The sequence below is a fragment of the Pseudorasbora parva genome, chromosome 3 (genome assembly GCF_024679245.1).
Source record: "Pseudorasbora parva isolate DD20220531a chromosome 3, ASM2467924v1, whole genome shotgun sequence".
NCBI classification, from domain to species: Eukaryota; Metazoa; Chordata; class Actinopteri; order Cypriniformes; family Gobionidae; genus Pseudorasbora; species Pseudorasbora parva.
Window position 1 is genome coordinate 1,823,398 of NC_090174.1, and position 18,637 is coordinate 1,842,034.

General features: G+C 34.1%; 1 protein-coding gene across 1 annotated transcript in view; it reads left to right on the forward strand.

The window, feature by feature from the left end:
• The window catches only part of eng (endoglin), an 83,945-nt gene extending 67,500 nt beyond the window's left edge, over nt 1-16,445 (forward strand). Inside the window, exons 12-16 of the mRNA XM_067440387.1 lie at nt 1,161-1,376; nt 1,462-1,525; nt 10,884-11,003; nt 13,076-13,123; nt 13,281-16,445. Of these exons, the coding sequence (XP_067296488.1) occupies nt 1,161-1,376; nt 1,462-1,525; nt 10,884-11,003; nt 13,076-13,123; nt 13,281-13,417 (585 nt within the window). The 3' untranslated portion in view covers nt 13,418-16,445. The remainder of the gene's footprint in view (nt 1-1,160; nt 1,377-1,461; nt 1,526-10,883; nt 11,004-13,075; nt 13,124-13,280) is intronic.
• Nucleotides 16,446-18,637: the final 2,192 nt, after the last annotated feature.

Here is an 18,637-nt window from a genome sequence, read left to right on the forward strand (position 1 = left end):
AAATCAAGATGCATTTACTATATAAGTAAAATGACACGAGATATATTTGCTTTTTTATTTGAAAAATATCAAAATGAAAACAAGCAAAATTATCTGCCAATGGGGTGAGAAAACTAATCAACCTCGAGTTAAGCAATTCAATGTTAGACATGAAACGGCTCTTTTAATTTATTCAAATACATAATATAAAACTACATAAATAACTCTTATTAACTGACCAAAGTATTACAAATTTGAGGAGGATACATAAAACATGCATTTTAAAGTTAGACTTGAATTATTTATAATTATATTTCGTATTTAGTTCAATTACATCAGAAGTAACTGTAATTAACTTACAGAAAAAATAAGAGTAATCCTTTACATGACTTTTTCAAAGGAAAAATAATTAAATTACAGTAGCTAATTACTTAGTAACTAATTACACCCAACACTGGTAGCGATATATCGTCAAATGATATATATATCGCGATATAAAAATGTAACGATATGTATCGTTGATGGAAAAGATATGAATTTCTGTCCCTCCATTTAAAGTCCATTATTCCTCTCAAAATTAAAAGATCCAAAAATAAATGTCATTAAGGCATCGTAAAAATCACTAATGGAGTGTCTAATCCGAATCCAAGTCTTCTGAAGAGACACAAGCGATGGCTTATGATGAACAGATTTCCTCATACTGTAGTAAACACACACTCAGATGATTGCGTGACACGCGAAAACAATATGAGAGTAAATGCAGAATCAAAGTTCTTGGACAAGCTAGACATTTAAAGTTTGAGAGAGTTTACACTGCAAAAAAATGCTTGTCTTACTTAGTATTTTTGTCTTGTTTCTAGTCAAAATATCTAAAAATAAGTATTTACTAGAAAAGTCCAAATTATTGTCTTGTTTTCAGAAAAAAAATAACTCAAATTATTTTTGAAAGTGTGTAACTCAGGCCCTGTGAGCTCTAGGACCCTGCAGACAGTTTGGGCTGTTTCCACTAAATTACAGAAAATGGTGAAAAAAAGAAGTTTGTCTGTGTCATGTTGGATGCAAGGTTTATTCAAATGGGTCTGAAGGGATGACTCCTCCACTGACATTTAAAATCGAAAGTATATACATGACGATGTACAGGGTCCACAGAGTTTAAGTGGCTGAACGTTTTCCTTCCCCAGATCTACGGCCAGAATTTGAGAGAGATGATGCTGAGCATTAAGGTCAGCAGGTGCTGGGTTCACTCCATGGCCGTGGTCAAGAACATGCCGTTCAAAGAAGAGGCGTGTTTCATTAAAGACTGTCCCAAAAGACTCAGCTTCTCCTTAGAGATGCTTCAGGACCTGCCGTTCAGCTCGTGGGACCTAGAATGTGCCATCAAACTTTGTTTTGTTGAGGTTTGTGGAGCTCTTTTTGATGCAAGACTCTTTACAAAGCCCATAGCATACGATCATCTCATGTGGTTTTCTTTTGTGATTTTAGCATTGTACAAAAGAAAATCATGTCAAGAGGAGCTTGCAGGTCAAGCCTTATAGTCCAGACTCAAGTGAGTATGACTTACAAAACAATATTTACAGTGCACCATGAAAAATCAAACTAAAAGAACATGAAACGGGGTTTACAATGCCAATAAGAGCAGAGCTCTGATATAGTACGTATAATTAGGGAAACACTGATGTGAACATTTTGGCCGATAACGCTAATTCTTTATATTTGAAAGCCAATAACCGATATATTGGCCGATAACTGATCATTCTTTATATTTGAAAGCCAATAACTGATATATTGGCCGATAACTGATAATTCTTTATATCTGAAAGCCAATAACCGATATATTGGCCAATAACTGATAATTCTTTATATTTGAAAGTCAATAACCGATATATTGGCCAATAACTGATAATTCTTTATATTTGAAAGCCAATAACCGATATATTGGCCAATAACTGATAATTCTTTATATTTGAAAGTCAATAACCGATATATTGGCCAATAACTGATAATTCTTTATATTTGAAAGCCAATAACCGATATATTGGCCAATAACTGATAATTCTTGATATTTGAAAGTCAATAACCGATATATTGGCCAATAACTGATAATTCTTTATATTTGAAAGCCAATAACCGATATATTGGCCGATAACTGATAATTCTTTATATTTGAAAGCCAATAACCGATATATTGGCCAATAACTGATAATTCTTTATATTTGAAAGTCAATAACCGACATTTTGGCCAATAACTGATAATTCTTGATATTTGAAAGTCAATAACCGACATATTGGCCAATAACTGATAATTCTTGATATTTGAAAGCAAATAACCGATATATTGGCCAATAACTGATAATTCTTTATATTTGAAAGCCAATAACCGATATATTGGCCAATAACTGATAATTCTTGATATTTGAAAGCCAATAACCGACATATTGGCCAATAACTGATAATTCTTTATATTTGAAAGCCAATAACCGATATATTGGCCGATAACTGATAATTCTTTATATTTGAAAGACAATAACCGATATATTGGCCGATAACGGATAATTCTTTATATTTGAAAGCCAATAACCGATATATTGGCCAATAACTGATAATTCTTTATATTTGAAAGCCAATAACCGATATATTGGCCAATAACTGATAATTCTTGATATTTGAAAGTCAATAACCGATATATTGGCCAATAACTGATAATTCTTTATATTTGAAAGCCAATAACCGATATATTGGCCGATAACTGATAATTCTTGATATTTGAAAGCCAATAACCGATATATTGGCCAATAACTGATAATTCTTTATATTTGAAAGTCAATAACCGACATATTGGCCAATAACTGATAATTCTTGATATTTGAAAGTCAATAACCGACATATTGGCCAATAACTGATAATTCTTGATATTTGAAAGCAAATAACCGATATATTGGCCAATAACTGATAATTCTTTATATTTGAAAGCCAATAACCGATATATTGGCCAATAACTGATAATTCTTGATATTTGAAAGTCAATAACCGATATATTGGCCAATAACTGATAATTCTTTATATTTGAAAGCCAATAACCGATATATTGGCCGATAACTGATAATTCTTGATATTTGAAAGCCAATAACCGATATATTGGCCAATAACTGATAATTCTTTATATTTGAAAGTCAATAACCGACATATTGGCCAATAACTGATAATTCTTGATATTTGAAAGTCAATAACCGACATATTGGCCAATAACTGATAATTCTTGATATTTGAAAGCAAATAACCGATATATTGGCCAATAACTGATAATTCTTTATATTTGAAAGCCAATAACCGATATATTGGCCAATAACTGATAATTCTTGATATTTGAAAGCCAATAACCGACATATTGGCCAATAACTGATAATTCTTTATATTTGAAAGCCAATAACCGATATATTGGCCGATAACTGATAATTCTTTATATTTGAAAGACAATAACCGATATATTGGCCGATAACGGATAATTCTTTATATTTGAAAGCCAATAACCGATATATTGGCCAATAACTGATAATTCTTTATATCTGAAAGCTGATAACTGATATATTGACCAATAACTGATAATTCTTTATATTTGAAAGCCAATAACCGATGTATTGGCCAATAACTGATAATTCTTGATATTTGAAAGCCAATAACCGACATATTGGCCAATAACTGATAATTCTTTATATCTGAAAGCTGATAACTGATAATTCTTTATATTTGAAAGCCAATAACCGATATATTGGCCGATAACTGATAATTCTTTATATCTGAAAGCTGATAACTGATAATTCTTTATATCTGAAAGCCAATAACCGATATATTGGCCAATAACTGATAATTCTTTATATTTGAAAGACAATAACCGATATATTGGCCGATAACGGATAATTCTTTATATTTGAAAGCCAATAACCGACACACAGGGCCAATAACTGATAATTCTTTATATTTGAAAGACAATAACCGATGTATTGGCCGATAACTGATAATTCTTTATATTTGAAAGCCGATAACCGATGTATTGGCCGATAACTGATAATTCTTTATATTTGAAAGCCAATAACCGATAATTCTTTATATTTGAAAGTAGCGATATAGCCAAAATTTCATATCAGTTATCGGCCAATACATCGGTTATTGGCTTTCAAATATAAAGAATTATCAGTTATTGGCCAATATATCGGTTATTGGCTTTCAAATATAAAGAATTATCAAGCGATAAGGCATTTACGGCAGAATTTTACGTCAAGATGCACCTCAAGCCATGGCATGCCCATAAACGCTGCAATGCATAAACAAACATGGAGGAAGACGGTGATATGATATGAGCATTTCTGTAAGAGTGTGTGTGAGTGAGAAAGTGAATGAGTGTGTGATTGAATGCATGTGTGTGTGTGTGTGTGTGTGTGTGTGTGTGTGAGTGTGAGCACACCCTGTCATGCTGTCACTTTAAGACACTGCTGTAGGTGCATATTACAGTATTAATACTAACATGTAATCAATTAATTGATCGTTAATTTAAACACAATCATGTTAATTAATCATGTAAGCGTAATCATGTAAATGTGTGTAATATGATATCCCTAACATCAGTAGTACCTAGCTAATCATGGAGGGTCAATTCACTTAATTTAATCAATTAATTTATCGTTCATTTTCAAGTTCAAATCTTTATTTGAGGATTGAACACAAACCCTGAAGAGAAGACAATGCTGAATAAAGTATATATATATAATATATATCAAAATATATATTTTGATGTTTTTATTCCCTTTCTGGACATGGACAGTATAGTGTGCTTACTCTTGCATACGCTCTCGGACTAAATATAAAATATCTTAAACTGTGTGTGAAGATGAACGGAGGTCTTACGGGTGTGGAGCGACATTAGGGAGAGGAGTTAATGACAGACATTTCATTTATGGGTGAACTAACCCTTTAAGTGGTGAACAAACGTCAGTTTGGTTATAAATCTTAATGATTCAGTGTTTTCAGCAGATCTGTTGATGCTAACCCTTTAAGTTGAAACGTAATTTGACAAGGCATCGTCAACACAGCTCAACCCAACAATTTGAGGTTATAAGAACGTGCATGTAAACACACACACTGATACCCTATAACCTTCAACCCTGTTACGCTGGATAACCTTGAGTCCTAATTTGGAAACACACCGGAAATAAATCCTCCCGTTCGATTCGCCGTTTATCTGCAAGCACAATAATGGGATGACACGCCATTGTCCCAGTTTCTAGAAAACTCCCATCTCGCCTCAGCAAACCTGGGGCTATTCTGGTGGAGTCGGGCTGACGTCATCATTCGGCATTCAGATGAGGTCAGGATACGAGGACGAGGAGGACGGGAAGGGGCTGTTTATAGGAAGGCCTGCTCGCTGACCTTGTGGCCGCAATCAGAAATAATGAGCCAGTGGGGGATTTATTGTGTCCGAGGTCTGGTATGCGCGGCCTTTCCGAAAACCGGGCCTGGGTCTCTATTGTCAGCCGCGCACAAAGAAGGGAAGGTGTTGTTCTTCAAAAGGGAAGACAGTCCCCGGGAAGATGAGTCAAGAACAAACCATTGCATTCCTCACTGACAGCACGGGTCATATTTCTGCGGGACACTACGTGCTTTATACACACATTGTTTTTTCCTCTGCTGTTGTCCATTTGAGACAATGGATGAGGCTTCAACACTGCAAACAAATGCTTTTCTTACTTAGTAATTTTGTCTTGTTTCTAGTCAGAATATCTAAACATTCTTACATTAAAGCAGCACTTGGCTACTTTTGCTCTCGGGGTCCCCCTACAGTTTGGAAAAAATAATGTCCTCAACTACTGTCGTAAGCTCTGTCCTCCTACATCAGGGGATGCCATCGCACGTGCATTTGTTGACATGACAACCCTGATAGCCCTGAGCTAGTGATGCGCGGGTCGTCCCATAACCCGCGGACCTCGTATGTCTATTTAATGGTCGCGGGTGCGCAGCGGGTTGTAAAAATATATACAGTGGTGCGGTGCGGGCCAAATAACTTCATAAAAGCGCCCCGCGGGTCGGTGCAGCACTAACAGTTCCCCTGAACACTGCAGGAGGAGTTCTTCTGGCGGCGCGTGTGAAATGTCTTCATCCCAGGTAACGTTACAGTCAGTGGCTTATGCTTCAGCATGTCATATGAATATAATTTCATGGGTTTTATTTTTTTCAAACGCCAAATAATCACGATGCTCACGTTTACAAGCCAGCGTCATTATAGTAGTCTATTGGTTAGCGTTTTCCAGAATCTATATGATACTTCAGTTCAGTGTTTGAGTGGTCGGTAATCACCGTAACGAGCAGGACAGCATCGGTCGGGCACGCCTCCTTCAGCTCACGCCGACGAGCAAACGCTGGTCACATGTTGATCCTCGTCCTGCCTTTAATCACAGCACTTTCTCGTTTCCTCTTATTGCTTTCCTCCAACAAAACCTTTTCTTTCTTATTTGTCTGTGCTGCTTCGGACATGACTATATTATCCAACGAACAAAGTTGGGCTCGCTCGTCCAAATGTAAGGAAGTGTGTGTGTTGGTGGAAGTGACGTATATGCCGTAAAGCAGTCGAATTTTGTAGTTCTTTTTGTTCTCGGGTTACTACCCGAAACCCGATGTATAAAAGTACGATTAAAAACGATACAGACCCCGTCAGGCTATGGCAGACGTGTCATTCAACCTATTGTAAGTCGATTTATCATCTCAAGAGTCTTGAAAATATATTATAAAGGTTGAAAAGTTACCTAGTGCTGCTTAAAGAAGTATTTACTAGACGAGTAAAAATTAATGTTGTGTTTTGGGAAAAAATAACTCAAAAATATGTGAGCTTTTGCTTAAAATAACATAAATAATGGGTAACACTTTATTTTAAGGGTCCAGAATAATGCACTAGTTCAGCATTAATTAATGATTAACTTGTTCACAATTAAGCATTAGTTAAGCATGAACACACTAGTAATTAATGATTAACTTTACATTTTAAGGGTCCAAAATTATGCATTAGTTAAACTAGTAATTAATCACTTGCTTGTTCACTATTATTCACTAGTTAAGCATGAACACAATAGTAATTAATGATTAACTTAACATAATAGAATGAGCAAATTAGCCACTATTTACAATGATAAACCATATATTATTTTTGTGTAGTGATGTAATATTTCTGTTATTCTGTTAAGTTAACTGAACAATAAGCTAGTAGTTATGTTTAAATACTGCTGATTTTGCCGTTATAAATGACTAAAATAGAGTAATAAAGCCAATTTATTGTTCAACAGAAATCTTTTTCATTTTAGGGTTTTAAGGTGTAGTTTGATTAAAGTAAATCCTTTGAACCGAGTGTGCAGCAGAATGTTTATTCCTTAATGTTGTACGTATTAGATTCATGTAGAACCACACTTCATAAAAATACACATAACTGCATATTATAACAATAAGAACTTATCTTTAGAATAGGGGGTCAAATTTTTATTAGTACTTTATTAATTAGTTTTATTAGTTAGTTTTTATTAGTACTTTATTAGTTAATTAGTTTTTTTAGCCTTTATTAGTACTGTATTAATGGTAGTTGGGCTTAATTATTGGCTTATTCTTGTTATATTAAAAACTTAAACTTAAATTTCATATTTTAATAAACTTAAATATCACTGAATAAGTGCCATAATTGAGGAGGATAAAACTTTCCCTTTAGAATAGGGGGTCAAATTGCCTTTATTACTCTATTTTAGTCATTTATAACGGCAAAATCAGCAGTAGTTAAACATAACTACTAGCTTATTGTTCAGTTAACTTAACAGAATGACACAGAAATATTACATCACTACACAAAAATAATATATGGCTTATTAAGTTGTAAATAGTGGCTAATATGCTCATTCTATTATGTTAAGTTAATCATTAATTACTATTGTGTCCATGCTTAACTAGTGCATAATTGTGAACAAGCAAATAATTAATTACTAGTTTAACTAATGCATAATTTTGGACCCTTAAAATGTAAAGTTACTAGTGTGTTCCCGCTTAAATAATGCTTAGTTGTGAACAAGTTAATCATTAATTAATGCTTAACATGTGCATTATTCTGGACCCTTAAAATAAAGTGTTACCGCAGATTATTTTGCTTATTTTAAGCAAAAACTCTCTTAATTTTGAGTTATGTTTCCCTCAAAACAAGACAATTACTTTTACTTAAGATTTCATCAGAAATAAGATTATTTTTCTCCTCACCCATTGGCAGATCATTTTGCCTGTTTTAAGCAAAAACTCACTTCATTTTGATTTTATTTGTAAGAAAACAAGGACAAATATCTCATGTCATTTGACTTATCTAGTAAATGCATCTTGATTTAAGAATTTTTAGATATTTAGACTAGAAACAAGACAAAATGACTAAGAAGAGTCAGTAAGTTTTATAGTCTTACTGACTGTGTGACTGTTGTTTGTTGCTCTGAGAGAACAGATTAAGGGGTTGTGGGTCATTTCGGGGTGTTTATGAACGCTTTGGGGCCCCCAGAAATTTCGGATCGGTTTCGGATCATTCAGGAGTCGCTGTGTTTTGGAGGATGCGAGTCCTCAGGCTGTCCTTCCTGTTTGAGGGGCTGAAGTTCATCCCCTCCTGACCACCTGCTCCGCCGCTTCCTGCCTCTGTTTGCACAGCTCAGACTTGCTGACCAAACACACAAATAAATCTGATATTTGGTGGAAGCTCTGCTGCCGACTTAGGGAAGAAAACAAATAAAAAGGGACATAAAACATACCCTTCCTGTGGCGCCAAACCAAGAGATCTTCAAGGCCCTCGGGAAGCATTATTTGAGTTGTTTTTGGTAAACATTCTCGTCGACTTTGCAAAGGTGCTTGGCCTTTAGCAAACATCTCACCATAAAGTGCACGATTACAGAGAGGCGGACAACTGGAGAGAAAACAAGCAGCTGCCATTGACCTTGCTGCTTCCCATCATTGTCACGGAGAGGAAGATGAGAGCGTGTGTGTGTGTGTGTGTGTGTGTGTGACGGGTAGGTTTAGGGGCAGGGGCAGTGTAAGGGGATAGAAAATACGTTTTGTACAGTATAAAAACCATTACGCATATGGAATGACACAGGCGTCAATCCACCAAATAGACAAAAGATCAGGTTTTAACATGCATTGAGAAGTGCTGTTGGTGCTCACACTGCAAAAAATGCTCTTCTTATTCAGTATTTTTTTCTTGTTTCCAGTCCAAATATCTAAAAAAATCTTAAATTCTCAAGGGTACTACAGGGCATATTTGTACCTTTTTTGCCTCCCAAAACACATAAAATGATTTTTTTTTTGTCTTGTCTCCATTCAAATATCTAAAAATTCTTAAATCAAGAGTTTTTACTAGGTAAGTAAAATTACATAAGATATTTGTTCTTGTTTTCTGGAAAATGAAACCAAAATGAAAGTGATTTTTGCTTAAAACAGGCACACTTATCTACCAGTAGGGTGAGAAAAATAATAAAGAAGATTTCAAACAGAAACAAGATTATTTGTCTGACCCCATTGGCAGATAATTTAGCTTATTTTAAGCAAAATATCACTTGGTTTTAATTTCCAGAAAACAAGAAAAATATCTTATTTTATTTTACTTATCTAGTAAATGCATCTTGATTTTTTTATATATATTTAGACAGGAAACAAGACAAAAATACTAAATAAGAAAAGTATTTTTTTGCAGTGATACTCAACAGTACTAACATGTACGTTAGGCTACAAAGTCTCTTTAAGGGTCCTGCCCAGTGACGAGCTACCAAAACCTTAAAAGTTTATTCACATTTATCTTTCTGACAGTAAAGCTGTTTTTTCCTTTGAGTAGTGACGAAACACTACATCGGCTTCACAGCTGAACAAACAAGGCAATAATCCCTCAAAGTGAAGGAAACGGTTTCAACTTTGTAGCTCATTTACCCCTAAAAATGTCAAACCTTGAAGGAGTAGTAATTTACTCACCCCAACGTCATCCAAGATTTTTGTGTCTTTCTTTCTTCAGTTTGAAAAGAAATTAAGTTTTTTGAGGAAAACATTCAGTTTTTAAGTCAAGTCAGCTTTATTTATATTGCGCTTTTACTATGCCGATTGTTTCAAAGCAGCTTCACAGTGTTAAACAGGACAATACTGCAACAGAATTTGATTTGGCTGTAGAGTCGTTCTGGAGCAAACGGTGATGTTATCAGCTTCACTGCAAAAATCTTATTTAGTATTTTTGTCTTGTTTCTAGTCTAAATATCTAAAAATTCTTACATTAAGAAACATTTACTACACAAGTAAAAATTGTTCTCTTTTGGAAAAAATAACTCAAAATTAAGAGTTTTTGCTTAAAATAAGCAAAAATAATCTACCAATGGGGTAAGCAAAATAATCTTGTTTTCTGTTTGTATTAAGATTATTTTGTTTACCTCACTGGCGGATTATTTTGCTTATTTTATGCGAAAATTCTCTTAATTTTGAGTTATTTGTTTCCCAAAACAATACAATTACTTTTGCTTGTCTAGTAAATGCATCTTATTTTGAGAATTTTTAGTTATTTGAACTAGAAACAAGACAAAAATACTAAGTAAGAAAAGCATTTTTTGCATTGTGCATTTTTTTTTCTAACGTAATTTTTATTCGATTTTTAGTCTAAAATTTCAGGACTTCATTCAACCAAGATTGTCTTTGGTTGTTACCAGTCCTAATTTCAGGGTCTGATGCCTGGTTTTCCCGCGAAAGCCCCGGGTTAAAATCCCGGACGAGCCCCCGATCTATATTATCCTTTTCAGCTGATCCACGTGGAAGTTAATGGGTTTACAACAGCATGACAACAACTGAATGAGTGAAAATGAATGCTTGCTTTGTTCCAGATCCGAAAATGAATCCGTGCTTTGAGTTTGGACTCTCGTCGGTTCTGGGAATCGCGTTCGGAGGATTCCTGATCGGGGTTCTCCTCACCGGCGCTCTGTGGTTCATTAAGATACGCACAGGTGAGTTACATTCGTGGCCGATGAGATTATAACTTGTATTAATTCTCAAGCGTGAGAAAATGTATTTGGTAGAGTTTTCTCTGCTCCTTTAGCTTATGAGGGAAGAGGTGGAGAAAGCAGCTCTAACAAACCTCGCGATGATTTGCCACTAGAAATAAGATGAAGCAGTTAAGTAAGGCCACAGTTCCTCCAGATCGGTCGTGCTGTACACTGTAAAAAAATATTGTTGGTTTAACTTAAAAAAGAAAGTCACCTGGTTGCCTTAAAATTTTGAGTTGATACAATGAAGAAAATTGGTTTAGTAAATAGAAACTCCTGCACAAAATGTTCTTCTTATTTAGTATGTTTTTCTTGTTTCCAGTCCAAATATCTAAAAATTCTTAAATCAAGATTAATTTTCTAGATAAATAAAATGACACAAGATATTTTTGCATGTTTTCTGGAGGAATAAATCTAACCATGTCTATCTGCCAATGGGGATAGCAAAAAAATAATCTTATTTCTGTTTGGGACGGAAACAAGAAACAAGATTTCATTTAGAAATAAGATTATTTTTCTCACCCCATTGGCAGATCATTTTGCCTGTTTTAATTCAAAACTCACTTCATTTTGGTTTCATTTTTAAGAATCCAAAAAAAAAATATCTTATGTAATTTTACTTATATAGTAAATGCATCTTGATTTAAGAATTGTTATATATTTAGACTAGAAACAAGACAAAATTACTAAGTAAGAAGAGCATTTTGTGCAGTGTTTTATTGTATCTGAACCACATAAAAATTTGAATCATGTTTCACTGCATCTTCACAAATAAAACACACAATTACCAAATATGCTTACAAAATCTTCTAATAGTATTTGAATAAAGGTTGTCGATTCTCAAAAATGTTCTTTGTATTAAAGGGATAGTTCGCCCAAAAATGAAAACTCTTTCATCGTTTTCTCACCCTCATGTTGTGCCAAACCTGTATGAGTTTCTTTCTTCTTTTAAACACAAAATAAAATATTTGGAAGAATGTTTGTAACAAAGCAGAGAGAGCAACCATTAACTACCATAGTATATTTTCCCCTACTATGGTAGTCAATGGTCACTCTCTCTACTTTGTTACAAACATTCTTCCAAATATTTTATTTTGTGTTTAAAAGAAGAAAGAAACTCATACAGGTTTGGCACAACATGAGGGTGAGTAAATGATGACAATTTTCATTTTTGGGTGAAATATCCATTTAAACAACCATGTTGGAAGATGTATCATCAGTAGCAAAGCATTGATTGTTGCACAATAAAAAAATAAAAAAAGCATTTTGCATAAAGAAAATGGATTATTAATGTATTGTAACTTAAAAAACAAAGATATTTTCAATTTAGCAAACTAAAAGCAATGCAAAAAATACAACTATGATCCCAAAAATTATTTTGGGGTTAAATACGCCAATGATTTCATGAGATTCACTGCAAAAAAAATACTCTTCTTACTCAGTCATTTTGTCTTGTTTCTAGTCTAAATATCCAACAATTGTTGAATCAAGATGCTTTTACTGGATAAGTAAAATGACATACAATATTTTTTTCTTGTTTTGTTAAAAATAAAATCAAAATGAAATGAGTATTTGCTTAAAACAGGCAAAAACTCCTGTTTTTATTTTTAAGACAACAAGAAAAAAAATATCTTATGTCGCTTTACTTATATAGTAAATGCATCTTGATTTAAGAATTGTTAGATATTTAGACTGGAAACAAGACAAAATGACTGAGTAAGAAGAGCATTTTGTGCAGTATATAAAAAAAAAAAAAGCTTTTTTGAGCAGTGATGAGCCACTGTTTTGAGTTTCAGTCAAGCTGATATGTAACAAATTTACGTCCACAGAGACTCCGAGCTAGCCATTTTCCAATCCGGCCCATGAAATGCTTGCTTATTGGATTTTATTATTAAATGATGACAGAATTGTTTAATTTTGTGTGAACTATCCCTAATTTCAAAAACTCAAAATTTGAAGGCAACCAGGTAACTTATTTTTAAAGTAATGTTCTCCAGCGTAGACTCGAGGGCTAATGTGTGCATGTGTTTCAGGGCATCCTGTGGCTCTGGGAATGAGATCAACGGCAGCCGAGCTCTCAGGTAAAGCTCAATCTTTTCTTTTGCACACTTCCTCTGCTCTTTTCCTGTCGCATTTCCTTTTTCGCCGCGCGATCGCGTCACACGATATAGTTGCTGTGGAAATCTGGCCTTATTTGTTTTGGTTGATCAAGCACGATATCTCCTGTCTTTTGTCCAGTGTTTTCTCTATCCGGATGCCCATGTGGTCTGACCAAACGCCAGCCTGTGCCGACCCACACTTCTCCCTCCGAGGATAGCAGTGCCAATGCCAGCATCGCCAGCACCCAAAGCACGCCCACCAGTAGCATGGCATAACGCCACCCAAAATTCGCTCCGGAAATCGGGAGGCCGTCCTGAAACGTCCCCTGTACCTCACACCACCGGCCTACGGGAAGTCAGCGGGGACGAAGAACAAAAAAAAGAAAACGCTTGACTCCCAGAGACAGGAAAAACAACGCATAACCCCCAGGAACTAACAGGAAATTTGTCGCATTCCTGCGCCCGTGCCTCTCTGATGGAGGCCAAATAAGATTTCACAGACAAACAGAGGTCTGACGCATCAGCCCGCTTTCAGACGCGGCTAAATGCGGCTCAGAGAGACGTCACATCCCAAAACACTCTGATCAAAACAGTGGACACCAGTAATAAAAGCAAGCATTTCATGGGACGGGTTGGAAAATGGCTACCTCGGAGTCTCTGTGGATGTACATTTGTTAACTATCAGCTTGACCGAAACTCCAAACAGCGGCTGAATCTCGTGAAATCATTGGCGTATTTAACCCCCAAAAGTAATCTTTCATTTGTTAAATTTAAATTATCATTGCTTTTTAAGTAATACACATTAATAATCCTTCATTTTCTTAATACAAAATGTTTTATTTTTTATTTTTTTGATTGCGCAACATCACATCTTCCAACATGGTTAACGCATGAAAAGTTACGTTTTTAGTAATCTTTAATTTGTTAAATTGAAAATAGTATTACTGTTTAAGTAATAATAAAAGTCCTAAATAATAAAATAAAGAAATAATACAACAACTTAATAATAAAATTCCTTCATTTTAACTGATGAAAAGTTAGGTTTTTAGTAATCTTTAATTTGTTAAAATGAAAATATCATTGTTTTTTAATACATTAATAATCCTTCATTTTCTTAATGCAAAATGTGTTTTTTTTTTAATTGTGCAACATCAATTCTTCCTACATGGTTAACACATGAAAAGTTAGGGTTTTAGTAATCTGTCATTAGCTAAGTTGAAAAATATCATTGCTTTTTAAGTTATAATACATTGATAATCTTTCATATTCTTTATGCAAAATGTTTTTTTGATTGCGCAACATCACATCTTCCGGTTGTTTAACAGATGAAAAGTTATAGTTTAAGTAACGTTTAATTTGCTAAATGTTGTTGAAGTAATAATACATTAAAAAAATAAAAAATATATAAATAACATTTTCTTTTGATTTTGGGGGTGAAATATGATCCAACATGTTTTCATGAGACTCATATGGGTGTTTTCTCTCTCAAATCAAACACTTACCAAAGATCAAATGGTTTGTTTATTACATTTTGTACATTTGTCATGGAAATGAAGTAACGGTTGCACTTTATTTTACAGTATGTGCACTTTCAATGTACTTACCCACAAAAGTACTGAGTAATGTAAGGTAACTACACTGTAAAAACAAATGTTGTTGGTTTAACTTAAAAAAAAATTGTAACCTGGTTGCGTTAAGATATTGAGTTTAGTGAAATGAAAAATTTGAGTTGAAACAATGAAGGAAATTAGTTTAATAAATAAAAACTCTGAAACTAAAACGCATTTAAAAAACGATAAATCAATCTGGCATGTTTCACTGCGTCAAATAACACACACACAATTACCCAATATGCTTACAAAATATTTTAATAATATTTTAATAAAGATTGTCGGTTCTCAACTATTTTAATTGTATTAACTCATTTCTTTTTATTTATAAAATTTTAAGGCAACCAGGTAACTTTTTTTTTTTTTACAGTGTACATGTGTTGGGTTTAACTTTTTACTAAGTAATTAATCACTGTAATTTAATAACTTTCCCCAATTATTTCTGGAATTTAATTACACTTCTGATGTAGTTTAATGAAATAAATGTATAGCGACTATACAACAATTCTATATAAAACAATGGAGTAATTAACATTAAAATTTAACGTCTAATGTATGTAAAAATGTGTTTTTAATGTAGCTTTTAAATATTTCAGTAAGTTCAAGAAAATGCATTTTTAAGTTTATTTTAAAGAAGTAGAAGAGCAGTTTTGTGTCCGTTGTTCAACTGGTCGCGGTTGATTTGGGATTTAGAAAGTAACTAGAGGTACAGTGATCTAATTACACCGGTGAATATATAATTAGTAGCTAGTAATTAATTACTTTTTTAGAGTAACTTACCCAATACTGTACATGGGTAGGTTCAGGTTTACTACCTAGTTATCACTCAGTGTCATTATCTTACATGTACTTATTAACAGTAAATTATGCATAATTGCATGCAACTAACCCCCAACCAAACCCTAGAAATACATATTGTTAATTAATATTACTCAGTACTTAAATATAAAATTACACTGTAACAAAGACACCTTAAAATAAAGTGCAACCGTAATAATTATCAGTGGTTATTAGGCAACTTAAAATCTGTTTTTGTTTTTTGTGTGGCTATATGTAAATGCATTATGCTGTAGATTCAGTATATATTAAATTCATAACTTCAGCAGTTGGACTGAAGTGTTCATATGTTTTTATATTTCAGTATTTGAAGACAAACGCGTCCAGTGAAAAAATGAGCCCAACAAAACTAGAAAACTCTTGTGATGTAGCTTATTTTACAGCTGTATACTGTATACTACACATTTCATGTGAATTTATTCATGTATTTGTATTATTATTATTATTAGTGTGTGTTTGTGTGTGTGTGTGTGTGTGTGTGTGTGTGTGTGTGTGTGTGTGTGTGTGTGTGTGTGTGTGTGTGTGTGTGTGTGTGTGTGTGTGTGTGTGAGAGAGTGTGTGTGTGTGTGTGTGTGTGTGAGAGAGAGAGAGTGTGTGTGTGTGTGTGTGTGTGTGTGTGTGTGTGTGTGTGTGTGTGTGAGTGAGAGAGAGAGAGAGAGAGAATGAAAAGGTGTGTGTGTGTGTGTGTGTGTGTGTGAGAGAGAGAGAGAGAGAGAGAGAATGAAAAGGTGTGTGTGTGTGTGTGTGTGTGTGTGTGTGTGTGTGTGTGTGTGTGTGTGTGTGTGTGTGTGTGTGTGTGAGTGTGTGTGTGTGTGTGTGTGTGTGTGTGTGTGTGTGTGTGTGTGTGTGTGTGTGTGTGTGTGTGTGAGAGTGTGTGTGTGTGTGTGTGTGTGTGTGTGAGAGAGAGAGAGAGAGAATGAAAAGGTGTGTGTGTGTGTGAGAGAGACAGAGAGAGAGAATGAAAAGGTGTGTGTTTGTGTGTGTGTGTGAGAGAGAGAGAGAGAGAGAGAGAGAGAAAGAGAGAATGAAAAGGTGTGTGTGTGTGTGTGTGTGTGTGTGTGTGTGAGAGAGAGAGAGAGAGAGAGAGAGAGAAAATGAAAAGGTGTGTGTGTGTGTGTGTGTGTGTGTGTGTGTGTGTGTGTGTGTGTGTGTGTGTGTGTGTGTGTGTGTGTGTGTGTGTGTGTGTGTGTGTGTGTGTGTGTGTGTGTGTGTGTGAATTGCATTAGACAACCGGTGTGTCCCCATTCTCATACTATCAAATAGTATTCAAAATAGTATGTCCTAAATTGTAAATCTAAGATGTTAAGCAGTTTAGATAAAGGGTTTTGAGTGATGACAAACAGATATTTATTCAATGTTTTCTACGTTATATTTAATTTAAGTAGGCAAAATGGGACACAGCAAACAAAGTGGGTCAAAAGTTAAAAAAAAAGAGTTTTTGAGCTGCCTAAAAACATTAAGTTTAGTCAACTCAAATATACAAGTTGTCGCTTAGTACAACTTCACATTTGAAGAACTTAAAATTTTAAGGTAGCACGAACACTTGCTGTGAAAATAGTTATACAATGAAGAAGATTGGTTTAATATAGAAACTCAAAATATTACGTATCTAAGTTGATTTGACAAAAGATAAAACGTTCATGATTGTTTTTTTTTACAGTTTTCATATTCTGTATACTACACATTTAATTTGAATTTATTCATGTATGTGTAATATGTGTGTGTGTGTGTGTGTGTGTGTGTGTGTGTGTGTGTGTGTGTGTCGACATAAAGTGGGTCAAAACTTACACTGTATAAAAGTACATTTTTGTGTTACCTTAACATTTTTACGTTTAGGCAACTCAAATATACAACTTGTTGCTTAGTACAACTTCATATATCAAGGTGAGTTAACTTAAAATGTTAACGTAGCACAAACACTTACTGTAAATAAAAATATAAAGTGGGTTGAAAAAAAAGTACGTTTTTTGTGCTACCTTAAAACATTTAGTCAACTCAAATATGCAAGTTGTCGCTTAGTATAACCACATTTGGAGAGCGTGAAATTTTTAAGGTGGCACAAACACTACATAAAAAAAATGTTGGTTTAACTTAAAATGTTGAGTTCATTGAATTTAAAAAATTGAGTTAATACAATAAAGGAGATTGGTTTAATAAATATAAACGTTATCGGAACCACATAAATTATCTAATTTGATTATCTTAATTTGACTCTCAATCCTTATGTTATTCCAAGCCTGTGTGACTCTTTCATTGGCGGAGACGTTTCGCACAATGTTCACGCTGCTCTTTTACAGACAGAGCATGAGGGTCTTGGTTTGAATTGAGTAATCTGCATCATTGTCGGTGTGTGTGTGTGTGAGTGTGTGTGTGTGTGTGTGTGTGTGTGTGTGTGTGTGTGTGTGTGTGTGTGTGTGTGTGTGTGTGAAGCGTGCAGCTGTGAACTGTTCCTTTAACATCAGCTGGATGTGAAACGCAGGAAAATGCCACTTGAGCATTTGTGCAATATCTGTGGTATTCTTTAATGATCATGTTTTTATGTAAACTGTTTTATACTGCATTGTTATATATCAACTTTTTATAAATATCATTTATATCACATGTTCTGTTTTCTCTGTTTTAAAGCCCTTACCGAATGGCCATATTCTGCTCATTTTGAAGCGTTATTTTAATCCAATTTGACATACTTTAGATTAAATCATGAAAACAATGCCTCCTAATGTCATTACAGTTCATTTATTGATTCATCCCAAAGCTTTTAATGCACTGTAAAAAAAAAAAAAAATGTTGGTTTTTGTTGGTTTAACTTAAAAAAGTAAGTAAGTAACCTGGTTGCCTTAAAATTTAGAGTTTATTGAAATAAAAAATTTGAGTTGATACAATGAAGGAAATTTGTTTAATAATTAGAAAATCTAAATATTATTGTATCTGAACCACATAAATGTTTTTAATAAATCATGAAAATAGCACAATTTGGCTGCGTCATCACAAATAAAACACACAATTACCCAATATACTTACACAATCTTTTAATAATCTTTTAATAAAG